Source organism: Neomonachus schauinslandi, chromosome 16, assembly GCF_002201575.2.
Source record: "Neomonachus schauinslandi chromosome 16, ASM220157v2, whole genome shotgun sequence".
In the NCBI taxonomy this organism is placed as follows: domain Eukaryota; kingdom Metazoa; phylum Chordata; class Mammalia; order Carnivora; family Phocidae; genus Neomonachus; species Neomonachus schauinslandi.
Window position 1 is genome coordinate 45834038 of NC_058418.1, and position 27930 is coordinate 45861967.

Genomic DNA, 27930 nt, shown 5'->3' on the forward strand with positions numbered 1-27930 from the left:
GAAATGCTGCCAGGGAGGAGCTATGGGGTGAGGGGGTGCAGTGGGCTACAGTTTAATCAGGGCGGGCCTCACTGAGGAGGTTCTTCATCTGAAAATAGGATCCTTCCCATAGGATCGCTGCGGCATTAAATGAGGTAATGTCAAAAATGCATCCTGTAGACAGTGAATGATCATATTTTTTAAAAAGTTATCTATTCAAGAATCTCAGCTCTGTGGATGCATGGGCCAGGCTGGCCCTCTGCCATGACGCATCGGATGAGAGGTAGGGTTAATTACATTTTGAGGAGGAGAGGTTAAATTGGAGGTGGTCTAGAGCTCCTGGTTGGAGGTGCCCCCTGCTTGGAGGACATCACCTGGTCCCACTGTTGCCACACCCAGCTGCTCTCCCTACTAGAGGGAATGTGGATCCAGTCTGTGGGATCCATACGCTGGCTCCGCCCCACACTGGCCGTGAGATGTGGGTTTCTTCCTTAACCTCTTCAACCTTGAGTTTCCTTGTCTGTGCAGTGGAGGCGGTCACAGCACCGCTCCAAGGAGTGAGGGATACCTCAGGTCAACTGTTTAGCCTAAGACCTGGCGCTTAGTCAGCTTTCAGTGAAGGGATCACTGCTGTCATTATCTCGGAGGTGGAGAAAGGAACATGGAGTTAAAGAAAGGACAGGCTGATGGAGACAGGCCGAGAATGGCGAGGGAAAGCCGAGAGTACTGGGGTCCTAGGTCTCTGCTTTTCGTGGTTACTCCCCAGTTGGGTGGTCCCATCGCCCACCCCCCACCCCCACCAAAGAACAGGCTCCTTGTCAAGAAGAGCTGCTAACTGCAGAGAGAAGTCGACCACTTGACCAGAACTGGGTGAGCTTCCACGCAGAACGTTTCCACTTTATTGTCTGTAAACGCTTCTTTGGTAAACAAGGAGACAAGGAACCCACAGAGCAAAGGAGCACGCTGGGTCCAGAAGACAAAGGGAGGGCACCCTCCACGAACAGGGGCTCTGAGAAGACAGCTATGCCATTAGCGAGGTGGGGGTGGAACGGGGGAGAGGGGAGGGGAGTGGGAGGGAAGAGTCGGCTCGGTGGGACAGAGAAGCCTAGATCATACAGCGGAGGAGCTCATGCATCACAGCGAAGGGGGGCGGGGAAGCCCCGCCCATGCCCCGCCCACCGCCCACACGGGTGGTACCCTGCTGCGGGCAGAGCAGCATGCCGCGTCGGGTCAGGTCCGGGGAGGTTGGAGGGGGCTCCCGGAGGCCCGTCAGCAACCTACCCTCCATCTCTCCTTTCCTGCTCTGCAGGCTGGTGTGTGCAGGTGGCGGGGGCGGAGGAGGAGCGCTCACGATCTCGGGGTCCGGGGAGAAGTGGCAGGGCAGCGGGGGCAGGGTTTGGGGGAGGCGGAGAAACAGCCCCTGGCCCCCCTTTACATGGGGGGCTCGCTGCAGAGGACAATCTCCAGGTCCTTGCGGTAGAGCTTCCCCGCTTCAGCCAAGGACATGACGCTCTTTCTGTAGGTGGTGAGCTGTTGGATATTCATTTCCTAGGAGACACAGGGAGAGAGTAAGAGCCCCTCACTGGATGGCTCCAGCGGAGGGTCCCATCTGCTCATTCACAAACACATCCGCCAGAACCTTTCTCTTCTCCCCATCCCAGCAACCATGGGCTTTGGAGTCAGAAAGCCCTGCATTAAACCCTCTCTCTCTTACTGGCTGCATTGCTTTGGGGAAAGTATTCATCTTTTCTGACTTTCAGCTCAGCTGCCTCATCTGTAAAATGGGTACATTAACAAGGTCTGCCTCACTGAGGTGTTAGGATGGTTAGCTGAGGGGATGAACTCGAACAATGCCTAGCACAGCCCCTGACACAGTGTGCCCTCCAAAATCGGCTAGTCCCTATCTCTGCATGACTTGTATCAAGTCCCCGGCTCCCTGGGCCTCCCGTACTCCTCATGGGTCCTTGAAGGTGAGGAAGAGAACACAGGGGAAGCTCCCTGGTCTTGCCTGCCCACCCCAAGGACCATACTTTCCTCAACTTCACCCATTTAAAGAAGGAATCCTAACTCCTGCCTCCCCAGCAGCAAGGCCTACCTGCCTACTTATTGTTTCAGTGGCTTTTGTGGCCCTTCAGAGGCCATGAGGACAGGTGACCCACAGACATATGGCCACTGTCTCATGTAAAATGGAGGCCAACATTAAACAGAACATCAGTACCTAATATGCCTTGTGTTGAATACATGCTTTACAATAATTGATTTGGATACAAATAACCAATAGGTCTGAAATACAGCAAAGCCATCCATCACTTATACTATCTTTTTGTCTCCCTTCCTCTCTCCCTTGCTCACACACTCCCTCCCTCCCCCGCTCCTTCCCTCCTCTCTTCTTGTCTTGAAATTGTTGGCAGATCTTCCTCCCTCCCTCCCTCCCTTCCTTCCACCACCCCTTTCAGGGTGATGGTCTTTATCTCCTTTCAGCTAATGAAAAATCTGAAGCATAAAAACTATGGTATTTGTTAAAGGACTGGACCAACTCTACAGCCACAAATATCCTTAGTTTCCTGAGTCCCGAAGTCTATCTAATTCTCTGCCTGGCTCACCTGCCCTCAGTCACCTCTTGCTCAGAGGTCAGTCCTTTACTGTGTCTCAGGACATCCCCCCATGTTACTGATTCCGGGTTTTGTGCCACCACACACCCTGGAAGCACTATGTGAGCGTCGCTAACTTTGGGGAGCATCTTCCCTGAAGTTGGGAAGTCCCTGGAAATATCACCTAGTTGTAATACTATCTACCATTCAAATTAGGAGCCAGGGAGGGGACCCCATATATCAACCCAGAGCTGGAGAACCACCCGCCCCGACTCAATGTGGCATCAAGAATCTTAGCAGCATGAAGGGAGAGGGCTGCTCACTTTCTATGTCTAGAAGTTCTGCTTGAAGCTGAGGAAGGCTTTACTGAGCTGCAGTGGCCTCAGGAGTAGTGAGAAATATTGAGGTTTGATCTCACCAGCCTGTCCCTCAGGAGCCTCAAACATGAATCAGCTCAGAATCCGTATCACAGACCTCGCACCATCCAAACGGCATGTGCATCTGCCATGGGGGTTCACAAAAAACGGCCGGCCGCTCCCTTCCCAGCACGGGTGCTGCTGTCCCAGTCCCCTGGCTCCCTCTCCTGGTTCAGGCTCTCCATACCCCACGGCTACATCCTGAGCTTGGTACAGGTGGAAGACTCGCAGGTAAACAACTCTATTAATATCCTTGTTCTCCACACCCTTCCGAGTTGCTTCCTAGCCCCAACACCTGACTGTTTTTGTTTCCACATCTCGAGTGAACCTGTGTGGCCACAGGAGTTGTATTTCGTGGTAATTAGGAAAGAACCTAGGGGCGCCTGCGTGGCTCAGTTGGGTTAAGCCTCTGCCTTCAGCTCAGGTCATGATCCCGGGGGTTCTGGGATCGAGCCCAATGTCAGGCTCCTAGCTCATCAGGGAGTCTGCTTCTCCCTCTGCCTGTCCACCCCCCGCCACCGCCCCACTTGTACTCTCTTTGTCTCTCTCTCACAAATAAATAAAATCTTTAAAAAAAAAAAAAAGAAAGAGCCTAGTCAGGTGATGAGCAGAAAATTCAGGTCACTCCCAAGATTTAATGCTTGCCTTCAGGGTCGAACAACCTCAGGTGTTGAGCAGGGCCATATGGAAAATAATGATGCCTCGTTAATACAATTACAGTTAAAGATATTTTCCACTAAGATGCCCAACACTCCTTGGACACATTAAGGGCGCATAAATAATTTTCTCCTAGAGTTTGGTGCCAGGAAAGAGTCTGCTGAGTTCAGATACCTGGTGAAGACCTCCTTCTTCCTAAGAAGTATGTGCTTACTTGTAATTAATTTTCTGCCTCTTTCAAAAAGTACTTGTATGTAACAAAAAAAAATAAATGCGGGATGAAAGAAATGAAGAATGATATTCAGGACAAAGATGAAGTGGTCAGAAAGCAAGCAGCTGGAAGGGGAGACAGACTCAGGGGCTGCAGTGAATTTTGTCCCCTGAAACTGAGCAGTAAATTTAGCTTGTGCCTGGCAGCCAAGGTGGTTAGACAACGCGAGGAAGTATGGAGTGTTCATCATCTCATTAAAGAAAACAGCAAAACCATTTGCTCAGAGAAAGGCATTTTCCAGGAGGTGAAGGAAGGCGGCTGCAAAGACAGCAGTGGGCTCCTGGTCCCCCTGCCGCCCCCGACCCTGGCCTCCTGATGAGCCCGCCCATGCCTGCGGTCTATCCTGGAAGCAACGCCAACCAGGGAAAGTAATAGTTCGGTTCTCTGTCTTTTGCCTTTTCTTTGAGGGGAACAAATGCTTCCGTGGCTCATCTTAGCCTCTTGCCCACCTCCAGACCCTGCATTTATTTTTTATTTTTTATTTTTTTTAAGATTTTATCCGTTCATTTAAGAGAGAGAGAGAGAGGGAGAGAGCATGCATGCACAGGCTGGGGGGAGAGGCAGAGAGAAAGATCTTCACCCCCCACCGGCCCCTTCTTTCCCAAATCTCTCCTTTTTAAAAAAAAATTTAAATTCAGTTAATTAACATATAACATATTATTAGTTTCAGAGGTTCTCCCAAATCTCTCCTTGTGGGAAAAGTCTTTTCTGGTGGCGGTCAGGCTCTCAGTGCTTCACCGTCGTATCACTCCAGAGAGCCAACAGGGGGAACACCCCCGAGGAGCTGTTGAGGGATGAACAGATAAAAGGTGGTGGACACGAACACTGGAATATTACTCGGCCTTAAAAAAGGAGGACGTCGGCATTGCTACAACATGGGTGAACCCAGAGGACATTATGCTCAGCGAGGTAGGCCCATCACAGAAAGACAAGCCCTGGATGCCACTGTTTCGGAGGTGCCTAGAGCGGCTGGGGGCCGGGGACCGGGGGAATGGAGAGTGGTTGTTTACTGGACCAAGAGTTTCAGTTTTGCAAGAGGAAGAGTGTTCTGGACGTCGTGGTGGTGATGGCTGCACAACAACAGGGATGTATTGAATACTGCTGAAGTGTACGCTCAAAAAATGGTTAAGATGGTCAACTTTGTGCTAAGTGTATTTTACTGCAATTAAAAGAAACATCAGCCAATCAACCAAGCATCCAACCAGAAACAAAACAACAGCCCCCAAACTGCGCTGCCTAGTTATGGGTGATCAGAGGAGAGCAAAATGCACCCCATGTTCCTTTCCCCCCTCCCTCAGGAGCCTCTCTCCTGCCCCGGGGCCACCTCCCTAGGCCTCAGGGCTCAGTTGCTTACCTTCTTGTTTTTCTCATACAGGTCCTTCAGGAGGGCATCCAGCTCATTCTCATCGATGTAGCCGCTGCCGTCCTGGTGGTGGGGAGCAGGGGCAGCACAGAGCTCTAGAATCAGGCCCCATCACCCCTGACCTGGCCTCCCGATTCCCCCAACTCATCCCAGGGAGCCTGCAGAGTCTGACCTTCCCTCTACTCTGCAAGTGTTCACACCGTGCAGTGTTAAAATAACACCTAACTGCTGACTTCCCCAGCTGAGGCAGGAACGGGACGCTTCAGGGCAAATGTGCGTCCCAGTGTTTTTCATTTGCATTGAAAATATAAATGAGGTTCCAGAAGCATTTAGCTAACTCCCTAAGATGTCAGGATGAACATAGGGGCTATTTAAAGCTTACCCCCCATGCTTCGGTTATAAGGGAGACTATTGGAGTCACACAGGTGGGGGCAGCAAAGGAAGGGGTGACGGGCGGTAAGGGGGTCCTCTCCCTCCCAACTTCCTAGCAAAACACTTGGCTCCGATGTGAAATTATGAGCTGGCGGTGAGGGAGCAGTACTGAGCTCCTCCTTACTCCGAAGGACAAAGCGGAGCCATGTGGCTGGGGGCTCCCCTGCTGATGGGGCCTCTGCTTTTCCCTCCCACGCTGTCCTCCCTCTTACCTTGTCGTAAAATGTGAAGATCGCTTTGAACTCCTCTGAGGTCAGCTTCATGCCCTGTAAGGCCCGAGGTATTAAAGAGAAGCAAAAGCCTGGGTGTGTGCATGTGCATGCGTGTGCATGTGCATGCGTGTGCATGTGTCTGTGCGTGCACATGTATGTGTGCGTGTATGCACGTGTGTACAAGTGAGCGAGCACGTGTGCCTGCGTGTGTGTGAGCGAGCGTGTGCACGCACCTGTGCGCACCTGTGTGCTGGAGGGCGGACAGGAGGGTGGCAGAGTGAAGTGCGTGGGGATGAGGGAAGGGAGGAAGTGAAGAAAAGCAGAGGCTCTTTTACCTGAAATTTAAGCAGGAAGTTTTCCTGTACAGGCAAGAGTCTGGAAAGGAAGTGTTAGAGCAGAGCTTAGGAGACAGGGCAGAGGCCAGAAAAACGGGGACGTGGGGGGATGTGGAGGCAGCACCCGCAATTCTGGAAACCGTCTCTGAGCACAGAGGAACTTGTGGCAAGTTCTACAAGGAGGGAGGTGGACACACTGAGGTGCTGACACTCTCTCTAGCTTGGTCTTGAGCTTCATGACACCTGACCCGTCACTTTCCCCCCACCGATTGGTCTTCGAGCCAGGGAGGGTGGCAGGAACGGTCTTCAGAGGTCCTAGGAAAAGTGACCCTGGGGTGGGCTCAGGCACTTACCGGGACATCTCCGAGAGGCCCAGCTTGCCATCCCCGTTCAAGTCGAACATCCGTAGCTGTTGGGGACAGACAGAGGTGCCTGGGTGATTTGCTTTGACCTCTCCTGGGGGACCCTGACCTGCCATCCCCTTGTACTGAAGAGAAAGGGAGATGGGTGGGTGTGCTCTGCCCCCTCTGAGGTCACCTGGATGCCAGAGACCAGCATGGTCTAAATGGGTCCCTGATCCTCTCTCCCTTTCTCGGGGTGAGGGCCCCAGAAGCATGGCCGGCCAGCAGCAAAGGCCCACCTTCTCCAAGCCCATCCTCTCCCAGAGCTGGGGAGGTTGTCATGGAAACAGATGCTCCCAGTCTCTCTTAGCTCAGTGAGGATCTCAGACAGAGGGGGTGTGGGGCCAGAGACCCAGCATCCCTTTTGTCAGCTGCCACTGGGAGTCACCTCACCGGGGCCTGAAGACTCAGCCAACAAAAGACCCTGGAGACCCAGAATCCCGCTGGCTTGGGGCCCGGGTTCTGTGCCTCTGGAGGGGGGAGGGACACTTTTGCCCACTCACTATGGTTTGGGTGTATTCTTGCAGCTTGGGTTCATCATATGGCCGGTTCGCCTTCTTCAGCAGGTCAGACAGAAATCCCTAGAACACAAAAGGTCTCTTCAGAGCTCTTGACTCAGTCAGCCCCTCCCTTGTACTTGTACTTGTTCCTTCAGTCAACGTTGTTTTCCGAGGTCTACCATTTGTATGACTTACATCCCTCCTAATTCCCTAATTCCTAACGCTTGGGGAATGACCATGAAGGCCTGGAGGTAGCTCCTGGATACAACTTCAGCCCCTAAGAGAGGTGGTGGAAACTGGCTCTGGCACCTCAGAGAGCCCAGGACACAGGGCTAAGCAGTGCCTGGGGATGCCTAGTTCCAGAGGAATGGTGGGGTAGATGTACAGGCCAGGAGGCCAATCTGCTGGAATTGCCTTGAAGGTGCCTGTCCTGGGCACTGATGTGCGAAGGAGTGTAGTCCAGTCCAACTCCCTGGCCCTGCGGCTCCATGTTACTCATTCACATGGCCGTCCTGAACATGTCCACCGATTCAGAGCTGGGCTTAATTGTTCCTGAGCAGACCATAAACCCATGTTCCTCACCCAACATCTCCTCCCTCCCCGGGTTCCTTAAACCTACCACCGCTCTGGCCTCAGTCCCATTCTCTGTGCCTTCCATACCCTCCCCAAGGCTCATCCTACCTTGAGCTCGTTGGCTTCAATGTAGCCACTTCTGTCTGTGTCATACTTCCGCCAAGCCTGCAATGGGAACGCCAACCTATTTGCAAAGACCTGTCAACATCTATAGGCCTCCTTCCAATTCCCTTTAATGGACCAGGTTGGGTCTTGATGTTCAAGAATATTACCGGGGAATGGGGGCATGGAGATGGTCTAGCCCAGTCCCTTCCATGTCAAAGATGAAGAAATGGGGGCAAGTGTCTTGGCCCAGGTCACACAGAGAAGGAAAAAAAAAACCTGCTGGGATGATGTCTCCCTACTCTAACTGGCCTGGGTCTCTTTTTGGATCATTTTGTAACTAGGGTTATGGTTTTCTTTTCTTTTTTTGGACAGGGTTATGGTTTTCTAAGGTGCTTGCCAAGCAACTTCTAGCACTAGGATCTGGTGGATCCGATTTTTGCTGTGGGTATACAGCATGTTCTTTTACTGCTCTGGAGGTTTCTCATTCTCTGAGTAGGGCCAGGGCCAAGGGTTAGAACCTTCTGGAAGGGGCAGACATAGGCTTTGGTTCCTCGTCACTGTACTCCCTCGTCCATTCCTCCATCATGGTGCACACGGCATCCACGTCTGAAGGGGAGCAGAATTGGTAGTGTCATCAGCTTGTTTAGGCTATCCCAGGGCGACTCCCCATCTTTGTGATAAAAAGCGTTCCTTTCTCTATTTTTTTAAGAAACCACCCCTCTCCCTGCTCAATCCAAAGGGCCCCATTTCCGCAGATCTTTGATCTATGTTGGTGCCTTTCAAGGCTTCTTCCCTTGACTTTTCCTCTCTTGTCCCTCAGCTCCGAAGCGCACACTGCACACGGGTGATGCCTGGTTTACTGAGAATCAGCAAGCACTAATTATTTTGCCAAGCTTGGATTCCCTGCGTCCCCTCCTTTCTCCATGTCATGTCTCCCTTTTATTGTCTGGAGGCTGAATTTATAGATATCCGAGGATCTTTTTTCCATACCAGCAAGCAAGGCCGTGTAATTCTCATGGGATTGTGGTGGCTCAGGAAATTTGGTAGTACTTTTTTTTTTGGATCCTTATTTTTTAAAAAGTTACGAGACATGAGCAAATCCCAGCAAAAGGGTAGATGTATACCACAGACAACTTGGATAGATGGTATTTGATCAGGGGACTGTCTTTTCTCTGGGGGAAAAATGCACTGGTTCCATCCAAATATTCCTTCCTGTGCCCAGAAAACCTGCCCTTGAGAAAGTACTAATATGTGCACATTTACAAATATGACTTCACCAACGAACTGCATGTACTTAGTGCCTTAGAATTTAGTTCATCTGAGTCTTGACTGGGAAAAAAGGCAGATACCCCCTAAGTTGCCTAAAAGGAGGGTAACCTGGGTGTGCCTGGGTGGCTCAGTTGGTTGAGCATCTGCCTTTGGCTCAGGTCATGATCCCAGGGTCTTGGGATTGAGTCCTGCATTGGGCTCCATGCTCAGTGGGGAGTCTGCTTCTCCCTCTTCCTCTGCCGCACCCCCTGCTTGTGTTCCCTCTCTCTCTCTCTCTCTGACAAATAAATAAATAAAATCTTTTTTTTAAAGAAGGAGGGTAACCTGAAGGGACCCCAGTCCACTCAGAGCAAAGCATCGCTTTGCTTTTTGCTTTTCTTTTGGGAGAGATCCTCCCAGCGGGTCTGACCTCCCTCCCTCCCTGGCCCCGCCCCCACCCCCCAGACACTCCCTGCTCACTTCTCTTCCCGCCAGCACTTTGTGCTTCTCCATCAGTGGGTCATTCTCTTCCCATTCAAGGAAAAGAGTTCAAGGGACCTGGGCTTTGTGAAATCTCAAAGAAATCCTGAGGCATCGCTAAAATTAGAAATTACAATGTTGTGCTTAGCAGTGGGACGGAGCTAGCCTTTCAGGGAGGCACAGGGACCAATTCATGTTTCCAGCTGATAAAAATGGAACAAATGGCCAACCCCAGGGGGGTGGTGCTGTGGGATGGTGGGGTCTCGGGAAACTCGGTTGGGGGTGTTGGCTCAGCAGTTATACTGTAGATGAAAGGATAAAGACAGATAAGAATATGGAATCATGTCAACGACACAGAGAGAAACCACTAATGACTTTGAGAGAGGGGGACAGAGACAGAGAAAGGTATTTTTTGCTTCTCTTTAAGCATTTCCAGCCCCCCCCCACCGCAAACTATTGTCATCCCCATTTTCCAGATCAGAGGTGGGATAGAGGCCAATTTTTGGCTGCCTCCCTGCCCATCAGGGAGGGAGCCATCAGGCATAACGCTCCCTTTTCTACAGACAGAAAAATCGACTCTCACAAAAGCAGTACTCTGACAAGGAGATGCAGACCTTCCCCACACCCCCTGCCCCCCACCCCCGCAAGACAGGCAAGAGAAGGACTAAGAACAGAATCCAGAATGTCAATGACCAGCTTATGGAATCTTGCCATCTTGAAAAGCCCGGAGAAAATCCTTTAAAGCACCATAAAATTAAATCCATATCTGATGCTCAGGCAAGCTGCCGCTTAAAAAATGACTTTTCTGCCCTGAGAATCAGTTCTTTCTAACCAACTTTCTACCCATGTAGGGAACTCCATGCCATGTGGGTTTCTGGGCTAACTATTAGCTTTAGGCAGTAAATCACGGAGAGGGGATTACCGGTGTCTGGACATGGATTTAACATGAGGAATGGCAACTCAAGTCAAGTTGAAGGCCAGTCATTATCAGAGCAGACAGTGTGTGGGGGGTATCGGTTAAGTTTTCCTCCGAGGGACACATATATTGAACAGCGAGGGTGCAGAGTCCAGAAAAATATCAAGAAATAATTGGTACTTTGCTGGGTATCAGGATTAGTCATGTATTTGGTTGAGTCATATGGAATTTCCAATATTTATAAATAAAAAATGGTCAAATATTAGTGATTTCACATGGTTTCATCTATCCTTGACTATTACTAAAAAAAAAATATGTGAGTTTGGATGGTCTATTTCACTTGAGGATTTCAAAGAATGTCTGTTGCACAGATCTATTTTAAAGGGGGGCACTGACCTGTAGACCACAGTTAAGAATCAGAACTGGAAGATACTGCAAACTGGAATCCCCCCGCCCCCCACCGGAGCTTTTTCAGCTTTGGGATGGCGCATAAATCCATGCTCCCCACACATGCTCCTTGGAGCCCTGACTTCAAGGGACACTAATGTTATTGAGAACACAGTACGTGAGATCTGGAAGCCAAATGACGTGAAACAGATCTCTTCACTGCAGGATTTCTCAGAGACTGTAAGATGCAAATGTCCATGACCAATTCCCGAAGGGGAGGTAAGTGTGTACATGGCATCTCCCAAATGTACTTGCCCACATTTACTTCTCACTGTATCCTGCACGCTTTGACGTGCACATAACATTTGGGGATCTTGCTGAAATGTAGATTTCTGCGTGGATCAGGGACTCTGCGTTTCTCACACGCACCCAGGTGATAGTGATGCTGATGGCATTGGTCCAGGGACCATGCTCTGAGTCATGGAGTTCTAAGGGGTTTAGCATCGCCCAGGGGACCACTACCAGGCATTGGGGTGGGCCTGGCTCTGAACATGGGAGAAAGGCAGCGCCTTGGCCTCACCTCCATAAACTCGGTGCTGGAGCCCACGTGCTGCCTAAAGCACAGAAGGAAGTTCTCCTCCGTTGGCAGGATCTGCGCCAGCTGTGGGGGCCAGAGAGCGACAGAGACATTAGAGGGCCCTGCCAGGGAGCAGAGCAGACTTTCCTGGAGGGAGGATGGTGAATGGCCAGCGGCAAAGTAGCGTGGGAGCTGCATTTTGCTTTTCTTCCTGAGAACAGCCCTTCAAAAGGGAAGAAGGATGTTCTGAGAAGTGTATCTGGGTCGCCCCACATCTTAGGTGTGAGCAGCTTGAGGGACAGACAGTGGTGCCACTTTAAAAATGCAAGTATCCCGTCTTCAAAAGAATACTTAATAGATGATTCCATCTATATAAAATTCTAAAAAATGCAAACGAATCTGAGATGGGTGGTTGCTTGGGATTTTTAACGGTGATGGAAATGCTGTATCTTGATCGCGGTGGTAATTACATGGCTGTGCACAACGTCTAAACTCCCAGAACTTGGCTCTTCCAATCAATGCAGCTTATTGTATGTAAATTATCCCTCAACAAATCTGATTTTTTAGACAGTGCAAAAATACCCTAGTTCAGCAAACACAGCTGGCTGTCCCGGACATACTTTGCTCCCAGCTTCCTTGGTCACAGGCAAATCCTGATAGGTCTGAGTCAGCTAAATGTGCCAATCCTGTTTCCCTTGCCAGGGATTGGCTTATGAGCAGGCATGTGACCTAGTTCTGGCCAATGAGATGTGAGGGGAGGTCTGCTAAAAGTACTCCTGGGAAAGGTTTCCTTGCTCCCAGGAGGGGCCAAATGAGATGGATCCTTCCTGCATCTGAACGTGGGTGCATCCGGATGTGATGGCTGAAACAGTAGCCCAGCCTGAGGATGAAGCTATTTTGGGGGGCAGAGAGCTGCGGAGAAGCAGGGCTGGGGGCCTGGCCTCCTTCATCTGGAGCCAACCCTTCCCACGGCTGGTCTCATTAGGAGCCTCTCATGGTTTAAGCCAGGAGTAGGTAAACAATGGGCCATGAGCCAAATCTGGCCCAATGCCTGTTTCTGTAAATGAACTTGTCTTGGAACGTGGCCATGCCCATTCATTACATACTGTCTATGGCTGCTTTTGTGTCGCAGTGGCAGAGTTGAAAGAATTGTGACAGAAACTATATGGCCTCCAAATCCTAAAACATTTACCATCATCTGGATCTTTCCAGAAAAGAGTCTGGTGACCCCTGGTTTAAGCCCATTTGAGTCAGGATTTTCTGAGACTTGCAGCTTAGACATCTATGCCCTCATTCCTGTGCTGCCACCATTATGCCTGAGCCCTGGACCACACATCACAAACTGATGGCCACAGGCATTTGGTTAGGCTGGCACACACATGCCTATGTACTGTGTGTGTGTGTGTGTGTGTGTGTACATAAGTTGTTTAATTAAACAAGGAAGCCATTAAACGGAGGTGGGCTTAACGCCTTAGTAGCCTCTGTGAGCAAACCCAAACTGAAACCGAACAGCCGACAAGGTGCTCCCAAATAATGCAGCCACTTAAGCTCTAGCCAATCAAATAATTTCCTTACTCTGCTCCCTCCTCTTCTCTATGAGAATCTTTCCCCAGCTACTGCTGGTGGAGTTTTCCTAGCCATCTCGGGTTTGGCACTGCCCCATTCGAATCAATTTTTGCTCAAATACACTCTTTAAATTTTTAATATGCCTCTATTTCTGTTTTAGCAATATGTATTTATGCAAACATAAACATGTGTGTATATTATATATATATGATACGTGCTATATATGTAAATTAGATGTTTAAAAATTAAGTAATTAAAACTGTTGCCTTTGGATGCCTTTCGGTGGGGCACGAACTCTCTTGTTCTCCAGCTGTCATGCTCCTTCCTCTCTTAAGCTGGGATCCTCACCCATTTGCAGTAGCTGCTGGGACCATGAGAGCACGTCTTAGACCTGTCTTAGGCCAATGTTTGTTGCTTCTTTCCTCGTGAGGCACAGAAAAAGTCCCGCCTGTTCTCATTGGTCAGCCTAAGTGCTGGAGGTGGCATGGGGGCTTCCAGACCACCCCCCATTTAGAGGCCCAGAAGGACACCTGTGCTTGGCGGAGTAGCTCTTAGCCAGGATGGTAGGACTCACCTCAGCCATTTCGATTTTGCCGTCCGAGTTCTTGTCATACTTCTGCATGAACTCCTTCATCTTCTCCCCAAAGTTGTCACTCTTTGACATCTGAGGAAAGACAGAGGGGGGCTAACTGGGCCGCTGGGCCCCATGGGAACCACGGATCTCTCACCTGCTTGGTGTGGTAGTGGCGCGAATCATTCTGTGCCCCAAATCTGCAGGCACGGAACCAGGCCGGGCCGATGCTCTGAGTGGTCAGAGCTGCACTCTTCTCCTTCCCAAGATCCCTCCAAGCCCAAGCGATCTCTCCTTTGAGGCTCGGTCACATGAGGACATATACCCCACCCCCATGCAATTCATGCAATCAAACATACCCTCTGCCTTTGAGACAGGATTAAACCACAGCTGTATCAGAAGGACGAGGACTTATTCCCATCACTCAGATTTGAGAACTGAGGCCCCAACATTTTACCAAGGCAACTTCTCATACAAGCCAACTTATTCCACAAGGAATATACTAGCACTACCCTAGAGCAAGGTAAATCGCACATTTTCTTCTCTCAGGTTTAAAGGCAATTCATGACATTTTTCACCCTGATTTTATGCCAGGAGGAAGGTGAGGAGAAAGTCTTCATAAAGCTAAGGGGTAATTTCAATTATCCTTTAGATTATTGTGACTACTCCAAAGACAGACAACTTCAAAATCTCCTTTAGCCCATCACTGCCTACCTTAAATATAAGGCTCTCCAAAATTCTCCAATCTTAGCCTGTTTTGGGTGCTGCTGAATAATTCTTTGCATTAACGGGCTCTTCCTCATCCCTCACCAATGGTCACTCTGCTTGAGCAGCTGAGGCCTCTTCTTGACTTCTCTGATGACTTCTGGGTGGGTTGGGGGCTTCCTCAGATTGGGCCCAGGAGAATTCTACCCATTCTTCAGGTTAGAGTCTTTTCTGTATACCCTTCTACTGCTTTCTACCTGGGAACCGGCTTTAATTTGCCACGATTTATTCATCAGTATTTATTGCCTTACATTTATAAGTGTGCATGGAATGTTCCTAGGCCCCTATCACAGATGGAGTCAGCCGGTTTAGCTTTCACAGCAGCCCCAGTGAGGTGAGTCGCCTGTCCCTTCTACACTTCAATGCAGGCTGAAGTGAAGGGTCTTCTCCCGAGGTGACCAGCCAGTGTAGCTAGAATTGGAACTCGTGGTACCTGCTTCCAAGGCCAATATTCCTTCTGCCCTATAACAGCTGCTCTGAACACCAGTCCCAGATGGTGTCAGTTGAGATGGTTGTTGACAGACTTGAGAGTCACCCCTGAAGCCATCTGAGGAAGGGAGTGACTAAGATTTCAGACTAGAAGCACTTCATCAAAACCCATTCCTCCGCCTACCCCAGGATCCCAGAATCAGTTTTGAAGCCTGGGTTTTCTGTGATGCAGGCTTCTTCTTTTTTTTTTTTTTTTTTAAGTTTTTACTTGACACAGAGAGAGAGGGAACACAAGCAGCGGGAGCAGGAGAGGGAGAAGCAGGGTGCCCGTGGAGCAGGGAGCCCGATGTGGGGCTCGATCCCAGGACCCTGGGATCATGACCTGAGCCAAAGGCAGACGCCCAACAACTGAGCCACCCAGGCGCCCCGATGCAGGCTTCTTTATCCTAGTAATGAGGGGTCATAGGGGGACAGTTGATAAACCCATGAATCATCACCATCGCCTAAGCCCATGGACGGACCTCCCCTCGCTGGGGCACTCTGCTGGGCTCTGGACCAGGAGCTTACCGGTGGATTTGTGACTCATCTCCCAAACTGCCCCATGAAGACTTGCTAAGAAGCAGCAGACTGGCCAGCAGACATGCAGCTGGGGAGAGTGGGGAGACCCCCAAAGGACCAGCGGGAGCTGGGGGTGGTAATGGGTCTGACTGTGTATCTTTGAGAACTAGACGTGGGAATCCCAACTAGCTCCAATTACCTCAGCTTTTCAGTATTTCAGACAGTCCTCCCAAGGCTTTAGTGAATTTCATAGTGCCAGCTCATGACTACAGGCCCCACAATGACCCTGCCCTGAAGGGGCTGGGACGTGATTTGGAGTCGCTTCAGGCAGGCTGAGAAAGGCAGTCTGACACCACCACAAATGAGGCCAGTCTGTACTATGTGGTTCAGATGCTGGTTTGGAGCAATCCTGTGTTCATCTAGGTCCTTGCTGAGGATTCCAGATTCTGTTAGTCTAGAACAGTAGTTCTCCGGTGGGGATTATTCTGTGCCCCCCACAGGGGACATTTGGTGATTTCTCGAGACATTTTTGATTGTCACAACTTCAAGGGGATGCTCCTGGCATCTCATGGGGAGTCCCAGTGATGCTGTTATGTATCCTACAATGCACAGGACAGCCCCCCCACGACGAAGAATTATCCAGCCCTGTCAGTAGTGCTGAGGCTGAAAAACTTCAGTCTAGAATAAAGACACTTCAAACCCCTGAGGCATACAATTGAGTCAGGACCCCCCTGAGAATCTTAGGCTCTGGACTATTCCTTAGCTCAAAAAAAAAAAAAAAAAAAGCTTTTATACACATATACACAGACACAAAGCTTTGCAGTTTTGGGAGGGTTCAGTAACCCCTGGTATCCATTCATGAACACTCCTCAATCCCAGACACCCAAAGATATTGCAGGAAGGTTCTCTTTTTAAGGGATTATTCCAACTGAAAAAAATCCTTACAAATAAAAACTTGGAAGTCAAGACCAGAGATGTCAGGCTGGCTTAGGAGATGCATAACTTGGGGACAGACAATGTTGACCAAAGCCGCGATCAGGATGATAGAAAAATCAAACAATGGGACAGAGTACTGGGCTTACCATGCCAGAGCCTTTTCTTGCCTTCTCCAGCTCTTGGAAAAAGTTTTCTAGCTCTTTACCTTCAATGTACCCATTTCCTGTGAAGAAAGCAAAGAAAAAAAAAAAAAAAGAAAGCAACTGACCTCAGAGCTGAATAGTAAGACTGATGGGGGGTTGGTGAGGGGATGGGGAAGTCAGGGGCTTCATGGAGAACTCCTCCCTGGTCAACAAGCAGGTGTCTGGGTTGGCCTCGGACTGTGCAGCGTTAGGGATGCAGATCCTGCTCTCAACTGTACAGCTGCAAGATTAGTAACCACGTGTCTTTGAGGTATACTTTCAGTAGTCAGAGAACGGTGGGAGGGACCGGCATCTGGGCCAAGCTGGTAGAAGTGGGCCGAGCCGGAACTGTCTGCAACTGGCTGGGCAAGCAGCAGGAGTGAGAATCCACCAGGCGACAACAGGTCATCAGCATCTGGGCTTGTCAGCAGGTGGCAGGCCCTGGTCACAGGAGTGAATGAGGCCGAGACAGAATTTGGGTCTCTGGGGTGGGAGGGTATACTGCGTTGAAGAGTGACCCCTTCACTCCCCCAAACCCATGCCCACCTAGAATCTCAGAATGTGACCTCACTTGGAAATAGGGTAATTATAATTAGTTAAGATGAGGCCATGGTAGATTAGGGTAGACCCTAATCCAATGACTTGTGTCCTTATAGGAAGGCCATGTGGAGACACATAGAGACACACAGGGAAGAAGACTATGTAAAGACAGGGACCAAGACTGGAGTGATGTATCTCCAAGCTAAGGAGTGCCATGCTTCGCTGGCAACCACTAGGAGCTCGGAGAGAGGCACAGAAGGACTGTCCCCGATAGCCTCCAGAAGGAAGCATGCTGCCCACACCTTAGTTTTGGACTTCCAGCCTCCAGAACGGTAAGAGAAAAAACCCTCTGTTGTTTTAAGCCACCCAGTCGGTGGTACTTTGTTACAGCAGCTCTGGGGAGCTAGAAAAGAAAGAAAGGCGGAGTGTCTGTCCTTTGGGCTGGGGCCACCCGAGAGTGTTGGTCACCAGGATTATGCAGAGGGGAGGCGATCCGCTGCAGGGCCATGAAGAGAGGAGGCCATGAGGTTTGTGGACACAGAGTAAAACCCTGTTCTGCTCACTCACCGCCTGTAGGACTTTGGAAAAGTCATTTAACCCGTGTCAGCTGCAAAGTGAGTTTTGACACTTGTGTGTAGAGCCCACCAAGCCCCCCATTATGAGGGGACTGTCAATGTGGCTCTTATTCCAGTTCAGTGACCAGAATCTGAGGAAAAGATGGAACGAGTCGGGGTGAAAAGTGCAAAGATCAGGACCGGGCCCCAAGGTCAGCACCTGACTCTGAAGAGCACATAAGTGGTGAGAGGCCCTTTAGGTTCTCAAGTCTTGAACCCAGAAGGCCTAGAGACTGGGTGAGCTGAGCCCATGGCCAAGGTCACTAGTCCCTGCTGTGATTGAGGGGAGGCATTTCTGGGTGGGAAATCAGACAGGCCAAAGACAGTGCTACTCACACTCCCCCAAACTGGAATCTCCTGGGATCGTTAAAAAAAAAATGGATGTCTGGCTCCCACCCCCAGACATGCTGATGTAATTGGTTTGGGGTGTGAACTAAGCATCATGATTTTTTTTTTGTAAAGCTCCCCAGGTGATTTCCATGTGCAGCAAGTTAGGAAACCACTGGCCTAAAGTTTCAAATCTGATGTAAAACGATTGAGCAAGGTTCCTATAAAGAATAGTCACCTGGTAGCTTTCTTCAAGGGCAGATGGAATTTCAAACGAAACAAAGAAAATAAAAAAGGAATATTATCCTGGCCCTTGGGGGTGGGATGGGGTGGGGTGGGGGTGGGGGTGGGGGTTCTTCCCACCCTCTCCCCTGCTGGCATCCCCTGAGAATTTTCAATTCCCAATAAATAACCGTGGAGGCGCCCCCTAGTGGAAAAGATGCTACACTAAACATGCATGGAGGATCCCGGGAGATAAATGATGTAGTTTTGTCTGCAGGGAAAAGATGTGATTGTATTTAGGGGGTGGGGGAAGGGGACTTGAGCTCCCTTTTTTCCCCTGGCATAGAGTGGTCATCGTTCTTGGGACAGTTGGAATTTCGCGAGCGTATGTCTAATGGCCCGTGAGGCCAGCTGGAGAGGGGGCGTGAGAGGCAAGGCCAAGGGTTTTCTAGGCAAAAGGCAGTCTAGCTGCTGATGCCTCCGAGTTGAAGGAACAAGTACTTTTTCTCTTCCTCATCAGTCTCTGCAGTGATCTGGAAGGATGGGTTTCAGCTCTGACCGGCACGCCTCACCATCCTGAGAGCCGGCCCTGCTATGGAGGGGGGTGCGGGCGGGTTACCCACACTTCTTGCAGAAGTACCCACACCCACTTCTTGTTCTGCCTCTATTACTCACTGGTTTGCTCTGGGATGCCACCTCTCCAGACCTGTTTCCTCACCTATAAAACAGGGATAATGACGGTGCCTTCCTCCTATGTATGGCAGTGAAGACCCCCATGGGGGTAAAAACACATGGAACGTGCTGGCCCACAGTAAGCCTCCAAAATGCCAGTGGTCATTACCACCACGACTGGTGTTTCTGCGGGCTGCCCAGGCTGGGGAACACCTTGATCTTGGGCCGCTTGCTTTAGGCCGAGAAGATTTGGGGTGCAGGAAGAGGCCAAAGCAGGTGCGGCCAGCGCTGAGCCATGTCCCATTGAGCAATATGAACGGGAAGAAGAAAAGTACAGGGGCGCCTGGGTGGCTCAGTTGTTAAGCGTCTGCCTTCGGCTCAGGTCATGGTCCCAGGGTCCTGGGATTGAGCCCCGCGTCGGGCTCCCTGCTCAGCAGGAAGCCTGCTTCTCCCTCTCCCACTCCCCCTGCTTGTGTTCCCTCTCTCGCTGTCTCTCTCTCTGTCAAATAAATAAAATCTTAAAAAAAAAAAAGTAAGAGAAGTACAGACCTGTGGGATCCACTTTTTCCTTGGGGTTTCTCTGAAACTTACAAAGAATAAATGTACTTATGTTTATTCTTGTTCTGGAAAGGTTTTATGGTGGTTTAATAACCTCCAGAACCAGTCAGCCAGTGCCTTGCCCAGCAGGAGACATGGACACTTGTGAACATCAGGATACAACACTTTTAATTTTTCAAAGCATATTTGCTTCTTTCTTTGCTTCGGGAGATAATTTGAAACCTCACTATGTGTAAGGCCCTGTGTAGGTTGCCATGGGGGGGGTATGACAATGTGCAAGATCGAGCTCCCGTCTTCCAAGTTGTCACACTCCTTCCAGACACACAGGATCATAACAGGGCAGAATAGAATCCTCTTCTTGTGACAAAGAAACTTGAGGCACAGAGAAGGTAAGCAATCTGTTCAGGGACACACAGCAAGGCAGGACCAGAACTGGAGTATCCTAATTCCTGACCTAGGTTTTATTCATTCATTCACTCATTCATTCATTCAATATTTCTTGAGCATCCGCTTTGTGCCTGCTGTGTGCTAGGCACCAGGTGTGTAAAAGTGAGCTAGACGGGGTCTGCCAGGATGGGGCTTTGTTCTAATGGGGTGGGGATGGGGCAGGGGCAGACAAACAGCAAGGAAAAGGAAAGATGATGTAATAGAACGGAGACGGGCTGCCAGGGCTACTTGATGGGGAGGGCAGGGAAGGCCTCTCTGAGAAGCCCCAGCTACTGGGCAGAGGAAGAGAAAGGGAAGAATAACAGCGGAGGCAGCGGGGAGGAGCCAGGAGAGTGCCACGGTAGAGGTCCCCTCCCCGGACCCACCTTGCACAGCCTGAGCAACCTTCTGGGAATCCCACCACCACTTCCTCTCCGTGCCCCCAACAAAGAGAGAAAAGGTGGCTCAATTCAACAAACCTATACCGTTGCAAGTAAACAACAGTTCGACTTTGTCCCCGGTGGTCAGGGAGCTATAGACAAGTCCTAGATATGGGCTTATTCCCCAGGAGCATTCATGGTCTAGTGGGGCAAAGCAGCCAAACAAGAACTACCAGGATCTACCAGCTGAAGGCGGAGGGAGAGGGGCAGAGATCGGATAGGGAGGCAGGGGCTGCAGGGCCCAGAAGGGGCAACCTCCTCACTGGGGAGAAAGGCCTTTGCCACTTGGTCTCCCTCAGGGCAACCCCCATCCACCCCCGCAGGCAGCTGCTATCCCCGGCTGGGGTGGAGGGTGGGTTGACCTACATCCCTCCAGGGCAGACTTCAGCACAAGACAAATGGATTGCTTTTTCTAGACCCTTGTATCAGGGCTTTGGGGCGACTGGCCACCAAGCAAATCTCCTGTGGACGGGCATTGATATGAATGTGGTTACCATAGCAACCGCCACTCCTTACCTTCCTATCAAACCACATCCTGAGAACATTAGGAAGAGGGGGCTGGGTGGGAGTCAGGGGCCCTGCATCTTCCCTTATTGTACTCTTGCTACTATTCTTTACCACCACTGTGCCTCAGTTTCCCCCAGTTGAAACTGAGACAACAGTACTTGGGGGCACCTGGGTGGCTCAGCTGAGTGTCTGATTTTGGCTCAGGTCAGGATATCAGGGTCCTCCGATCGAGCACCTTGTCTAGCTCCTTCCTGCTCAGTGGGAAGTCTCCTCATCCCTCTCGCTCTGCTCCTCCCCGACCCCTCGTGCCTGCGCGCATGCGCTCTCTCTCTCTGTCTCGGATAACCAAAAAAATCTTTAAAAAAAGAAAGTGAGACAACACTTCTTTACAATTAAGCTGATCACAGACACCTGGAAAGCCTTGACCAAAGGATGCTCTGCCCCCCGTTGGAAAGAGGCCTACTTGTTTCTCACTGAGATTCGTGTGTACAGATTTTTCTAAGAGTTGAACAGGTAAGAGAAACCTGAGTAAGAGGTATAATTCTGCCACCAGCTCTGTGTCCATGTGACGTCGAGCAAGTCAATCTCTCTGAGCCTCCATTTCTTGATCTCTAAAATGGGTATAACTGTTTATGCCTTTTCTGCTTTATAGAGCTGTTGTGAGAGTCACACAAGGTATTATTGCGAGAGCATTCTGGAAAATGTAAAATCTCACATGAATGGAAAGCATCATTTTTTAACCTCTGTCCTCTGAACCAGTCCATGGCTTTAAACTCCTCAGCTCATTGTAGAGAGTACTGGTTTTCAGGCCAGGCTGTCTATTAGAGTCACCTGGGAAGCTTTTAAAACAATACCATTGTCTGGGCCTCACCCCTAAAGCTTCTGATTTAATTGATGGGGTGGGGACTTCTTGTGGGCCTGTTTTCAAAGCTCTCTTGGTGATTCTAACGTGCAGTCGGGGTTAAGGACCTTTTTATGGTGAGTCTCAAGTGTTAAGGGATGCAAGAATTACCTGGGGATCTTATTAAAGTGGAGAGTCTAATTTAGCAGGTCTGGAGGATAAGGGCTTGCTGTTGCAAGTGGGGTCTGTGGAACAACAGCATTGGAATTACCTGGGAGCTTGTTAGAAGTGCAGAATCCCAGACCTTACCCAAGAACTCCTGAGGCAGAAGCGCTGGGAGTGAGACCCCGAAATCTGTGTTTTCACAAGGCCTCCTACACATTCAAGTTTGAGAACTATGGGCCTAGCCTCAGCAGCACCCATCGGTCCGTGTTTCCCCGTGAGGCACAGGTTAGAGAAATCCAGGACAGGAGATGCCAAGTTTCAGACTTCCTCGTTAAGAAAGTGTTCCTGAGACCAAGCCACCTGGTTGTCTATCCGGAGTTCAGGTTTATGGAAAGGCAAATAGCCCTCTACCCTCGAAGCCTGAGCACCCCTCAGGACAGTCAAACCCCACCCGCTGGGGCCAGAAATTGGCTTCCTCCAATTCTGCCCTGATATTAATATTACTTTCTGGGGTGCGCACCATTTACAAGGAGCGCCCCCCTCCCTACCTCATCTGCTCTCATCGCAGGACCCAGCTAGGTAAGCAGACAGGTGAGGATGCTGGAGAGGAGGAGTTTGAGGGGGAAAGAGATTAGTCACAGCCTACAGCGTGTGTACTGTTCATCCCGGGGACGACCTCCGCCCACACCTACATTTGTTGTGGCTTCTCTGTCGGTCAGATGGGCGCGCGCACACGTACACACACGCGTGCACTCCTGCACACTCTTCTCCGAGTGGCTTCCAGGGCTGAAAAAACACAGAACGTTCAGATCTGACTTTTAGTCTGTGTTTCTGGGCCATGCTGCTTCTGGAACAGTGGTTCTGGAGCTGGGCTGGGTCCTCTGAGCCTGTGGACATCTGGCAGCCGAACACTGGGCCGGTTCCCAGGCTTGGGGGAGGCCAGAAGGCTAGGGCAGATTGGACAGCAGAGAGCCAAGGAGGAGTGGGGGGAGGGCCAGGCGAGGCCAGAGGGCCCAGATGGGCCCAGCTGGGCCAAGGAGGGCATGGCACGCCACGGGCCCGGAGAGCTGCCAGGAGAGGCACTATTTTCGAAGAGCTTCACACCTGCTCTAGTAATTCAGGCTCCCCAGGTGTTGGAAGAGATTTCCCTGAAGGGTCTTCTTAGCCCTGGAAACCTCCCTCAGGGCTTCAGCCAGGACAGCCACTTAAGTCTGGAGGGGAATAACCATGGTGAGCGGGCAGGGACGCAGGCTCTCTGGGCTGGTGGCTGCCCCTGGCGAGGCGGGCTCAAGCTGTCTTGTTTGTGAAAACTTGTCCCGGGCTGCCTCCCTGGGGAGCCCCAGCTCCTCACAGACACAGCGCCTCCCTGGCTGGTGCAATCATCCCCAGGGGCATGCTGCGGGGCCCAGGGCGCCCACAGAGGCCACCAGCGCAGGGCCACCCAGCACGCTGCAGACACACCAAAGGGCACTGTTAGCAAAGCATTTGGGGGTTTAGGGGTGAAAGCGGAGTGCGGGACTGATTCCTAGGGCTTACCCTGGGTGGGACAGGAGGCTGCTCCCAAAGAACCCCACATCCTGCCATCACGACCCTCAAGCCCATCCCTTGCTGTCCCAGATGAGACACACAGACCCCACAGAGATTGGCGGACAAGGTTAAAAGACAGCTCTGGCCTCGGCTCCCCACACCAGATCCCTCTGACTTTCTTGTGCCAAGAAGTGATGGTTTTTAGGAGTCCTATAATCATTTTAGGAATAGCACAGTAATACTACCTTGTACGTGTTATAGTGTTTGTGTAAATACTTAATATATACCAGGTATTCTGGAACCGTGTTTGGGCAAGTCTTTTTTTTACTGTTCCAAGAGCCTCCACTTAGTATCCCAGTGCAAGCTGCCCAGACCTCTCCACCTTGGAGAAGCCCTATGGCTTCGCTCTCCTCCCCTCTCCCTGCAGGCACACTTGGCTGTGAAGCTCTGGGAGGCCTGCCTGGGTGCTCGGGTCTGATGGGTGTTGGTGGTGCATGGCTTGGGGGGACGCTTCTGTTATTACCATCGGGGGTAGGAGGACAGCGGAGGGAAGACAGGGCAGGGCCTTCCTGTCAATAATTTTCAAAGGCCTCGGGGCCCCCACGGATGGGGAACAAGGCTCACTCCCTGCAAGAGGCTTTGAGAACCCCCCGCGTCACCAGGGCCATCTGGAGGCAGGCAAATGCCCAGAAGTCTGGGCAGATGCCCACACCTGCAGATATATATCTTTTTACATCTTTACTGTCTTGCAGATTCACCCAAGAAACATAAGCTCTTATAAAATTTTCAAACACTCTGGAAATTAACTTAGTTAAAGCAAATGCCTTTTAATTTTTACCTCATCCCCTCTGTAGAGAGAACCACCATTTTCTATTCCCTATAACGTGCTATCTTTCAAATATCTTCCAGCATATGCGCTTCGTGAATAATGAAAATGGGTTCATACAGTAATAGTGTCCTGCTACCATTCAAAAAATCTTAATAGTACATCTTGGACATTTTCCCACGTCAATGGAAAAGCTCCACCTCACTCTGCTTGGTTGCATAATATTCCCCTGTAGAGATTGGTATAATTCATTTTTCTCCTCCCTGGTGAAGCACATTTCCCTTCAAATTTTCAGTATTCCCAAGAATTCGGTAATAGATGCCTTTGTTCATCTAACTTTTTGCACACGTAAGGGTATATCTATGTCAGAGAGATTCTGGGGGTGAGTGGCATTCCCTGTTTGGATCCAGGTGTCTGCTAGTCTCTGGGAGAGAACCCATCTTGTCCCTGTGATTTCAGTGGCTTCTCAAGGCTAAGGTGTTTTTCCCTTTTGAGCCACACCTTGGCTCTCCATGGAAATTCCTACTGGTCATCAGTGGAACAGGAACCTGGTGGCCCGTCTGATCAGAACCACATGGACAGGCGAGTGTGGGCTCCGAGCTGGGCATCCCGTAGCTGCTTGGATCTTGCAGAGTGAGGACATTCCTGACAAAGAAGTGACCAGGCTACACTGGACAGGGACTCAGACATGGAGGGCCATGTAAGGGTCACTCTGAGCATGGAGGTGGTATGTGGGTCAGAGCGTGAGCTTGGCTACTGTCTTCTCTACCTCTGCCTTTGAGAGATGACATCTGAACCCTCCCAGATGCTTCACGCTGAGGGAGCATCCAGGGATGGAACAGGGCACTAGGAGATAGGATTCCTGGGTGCGCCCCCCCCACACACTTTGCCGTGTGATCTTGTGAAAATAACTTTGCCTCTTTGAGTCCCAGTTTCTCTCTCTCCAAACACCCACTCCTTCCTTTTTCCACAAGACTGATGAGGATTTTGAAAAGAATCTAACTCTTAGGGCAAAGTCACCGGAATGATGCTTCCTCCTGGTTAGGAATGGGCTGAGTTAGGGTCAGAGCCCCCCGCCCCATCTCCACTCGCTTTGGCATCCAGCTTCTCCTAGGGTTGCCTTGTCTTTGTTTCCTAGAAGGTCCAGGAGGAGTGGGGCAGTGGCTCCTTCCCCCAGGGGCTGTGCCTAACTGGGCTCCAGGGACCTGGAGGGCTGCAAAGGGGAGTCCTCCCAGAGCTCTTTAAGTTTGTAAGCGGCAGGGGGACTCCGTAGCAGGAAAAAAAACCCATGATGAACACAGAAGCCAGAGTTAGTAAGGGGGAGGCCCAGATAGGGCAGGGATTGCCTCAGGGGAGAGGGGTGAGCTCCCCAGCAGCCTTTGGGTGTGCGGGAGGGCTTGGGTAGGGAAGTTACAGAGCAAGGCAGTCCACGGCCTAATTCTGGATCCTTCAGTAGAACTTCAGTTTGGCTGTATCCTCATTTTCCTAAATCACCTCTGTGCCATCTCTGGCACTGTGAGCCCCTTTGTCTTCTTTCTCTGTTAGGTCTGGGGCTCCTCCTTGGGGCCTCCCTGAGGCAGTGGCCGGAGAGGGCAATGGGGTGTCTGGTAGACAAGGAACCAAGAAGCAAGCACGGAGCTCCCCTTTCACATGGGAGCAGGAGGGAGCCAGAGGCTTTGCGGGTGTTTGTTGGACTCCCTCGTCTGGTGCTAACTTAGCTTTGCTCCAGCCAACAAAACAACCCCTTTCTGAGATTAAAGGAATGGCTCATCACCTCCGAGGATGGGGTTGGTAGAGGCTCTTCTGTGGACAAGTGGGAGGGAAACTGGTACCTATCGTCATGGAAAAACCCCTCTTCCAACCCAAACGCACGTCCCCAAACCAGGGAATAAACACTGGCCAGGAACCAGCCCCACTACTACCTTACTATATACAGCCTCAGAGAACTCGCCCCTCGTGCCTCTGTCCTCATCTGCACAAGGAGCACCTCGCCCAGCAGCCTCACAGGGACTCCAGAAGGTGCGATTGTGTTTGGAACAGTTGGAGGTCTCAGATAAATGTAAGGGTTTGCATGATTATTGAGAGTGCTATTGGTTGTCCCCACGAGGATGGGGGGATGTAGAAACTATGGAGTCCTCTGTTTATTATAGCTGACTCATCTGGCAGGAGGCTGGTTATACCTTGGCCACTTGGTAACTTTCCTTCAATCATGCAAGTCTCTGGTGCAGATGAACTGGCAGAAGCATCCTTAGGGAATGTGCACGTCATCTGGAATACTAAGAGGCTGCACCTTACAGCCCTTTCCACCAAGGCACTTTTATGGCACAAGCTGGGGATTGGAAGTACAACCCCTCTTTGTCCCCATTTTACAGATTTAACAATCTACCCGCCTCCTTCAGTAATTCACAGGCAGATCACTGTCCCAACCTGGGTATTACCTGCCTGGTCCTCTGCCTGGCTCTCAACCCAGCTTTCTCAGGTGGCTCCAAGGGAACAAAACTTGACTCATTAACTTTACTGGGCATTAACCCTTGCCTCTCCAAGCACTCTGGGCAGAGGGCCTCTGTTTAGCCACCTGCATGCCCTGCGGAAGTGAGGAAAGGAGGAGGCAAGAATTAAGTGAAAAAAAAAATTAAAAAAAAAAAAAAAAAAGAATTAAGTGAGCCACCCCTGATCCTCCCTCTGGTTCCCATCCCCCTCACTGTCACTCCCAGGATTAACACCCGACGCCACCACCCTGCCAGTGGTCTGAGATGCCTGAACATTTGGGATGCCCATCCCAGCCAGGACCTCAGAGAAGGGAATCGATCACTTAGTTTTTTTGGAGGGGTGGAGAAAACATCTCTAGCGATATCAGAAGCTCCTAAAGGGGGGCCTCCCTTTATGCCTGAGTCAGACCATCATAGACTCTTGGAATGCCAGCCCTGGGAGACACCTCCTAAGGTCATTCAGTCAGGCCCTCGATTTTTGGGTGAGTCAGTGTCTTGGTAGGCATTTAGGATTGTGCCTCCCTCCACCCAGAGATGTCCCCCAAAGCACCCAGGACTATCACCATGAGGGAATATGTCAGGCTGGTCCCACAACCCGGCCCCCACCACACCCAGTGCTGCTGTGTAGGGGACCCATTTGCCCAGGGAGGATGGGAAATGGGCAAAGGAAGCCCAAGGGATGTTCAGGGCCCCTAGGTCACTCTCCACTCTCGCTCCCAGCCAATTCGTCTGGGGAGGCCCAGGCTTTCCCTTCAGTATCCCCCAGCTCGCCCCAACCTCCAGGACAGTGGGGGGGGGGCGGACTAAGCTGGTATTAAACAAAAGGAGAACCCCAAGAAAGAAGCGAGTGGGCTTTTGAGACCTGTGGCTGCAGCAGCTGAAGGCAGGCCATTACCTTGAAGAGAAAGGCAGGGAAGATAAGATGGCAGGGGGAGTCATGGGGAGCCTTGCCCGCCCAGGCCTCCTCTCTGGGAAAGCTCCCACTTGCCCAGAATGAGGCTGCAAAAGCTGGTGGGCTCTCTGCCGTCTAAGTCAGAGAAGAAAAGTTGCTGACAGTTGTCACCTGAGCAGCGCGGGTGTCTCCCAAACTCCAGACCCCGACCTCAGCAGGCTTTGGGGCCCAAACACCCCCTGGGGCAAACGTACGCCTGCCCGCATCAGCGCTGTCCCCTTCCCCTCCACCGCAGGTTCCCTGGGGGCGAACAGGCGCAGAAGTTGAGAGATCTACTGACCGTCTGCGTCAAAGTGCTTCCAGATTTCCAGGAACTGGGACGCCGTCAGCTCGGCCAGGTGCAGGTAAGGGGGCTGCTGCTGCGGGCTAGCCAT

At 51.0% G+C, this 27930-nt stretch overlaps 1 protein-coding gene across 1 annotated transcript; it reads right to left on the bottom strand.

The window, feature by feature from the left end:
- Nucleotides 1-1410: 1410 nt before the first annotated feature.
- CALB2 (calbindin 2) lies at nucleotides 1411-27930 on the bottom strand. The gene is made up of 11 exons (XM_021703112.1): nucleotides 27837-27930; nucleotides 16415-16491; nucleotides 13584-13673; nucleotides 11447-11527; nucleotides 7839-7895; nucleotides 7161-7238; nucleotides 6610-6665; nucleotides 6257-6296; nucleotides 5922-5975; nucleotides 5269-5340; nucleotides 1411-1527 (listed from the first exon to the last, which is right to left on the bottom strand). The coding sequence occupies exons 1-11, from the start codon at nucleotides 27928-27930 to the stop codon at nucleotides 1411-1413; spliced, it is 816 nt and encodes a 271-aa protein (XP_021558787.1).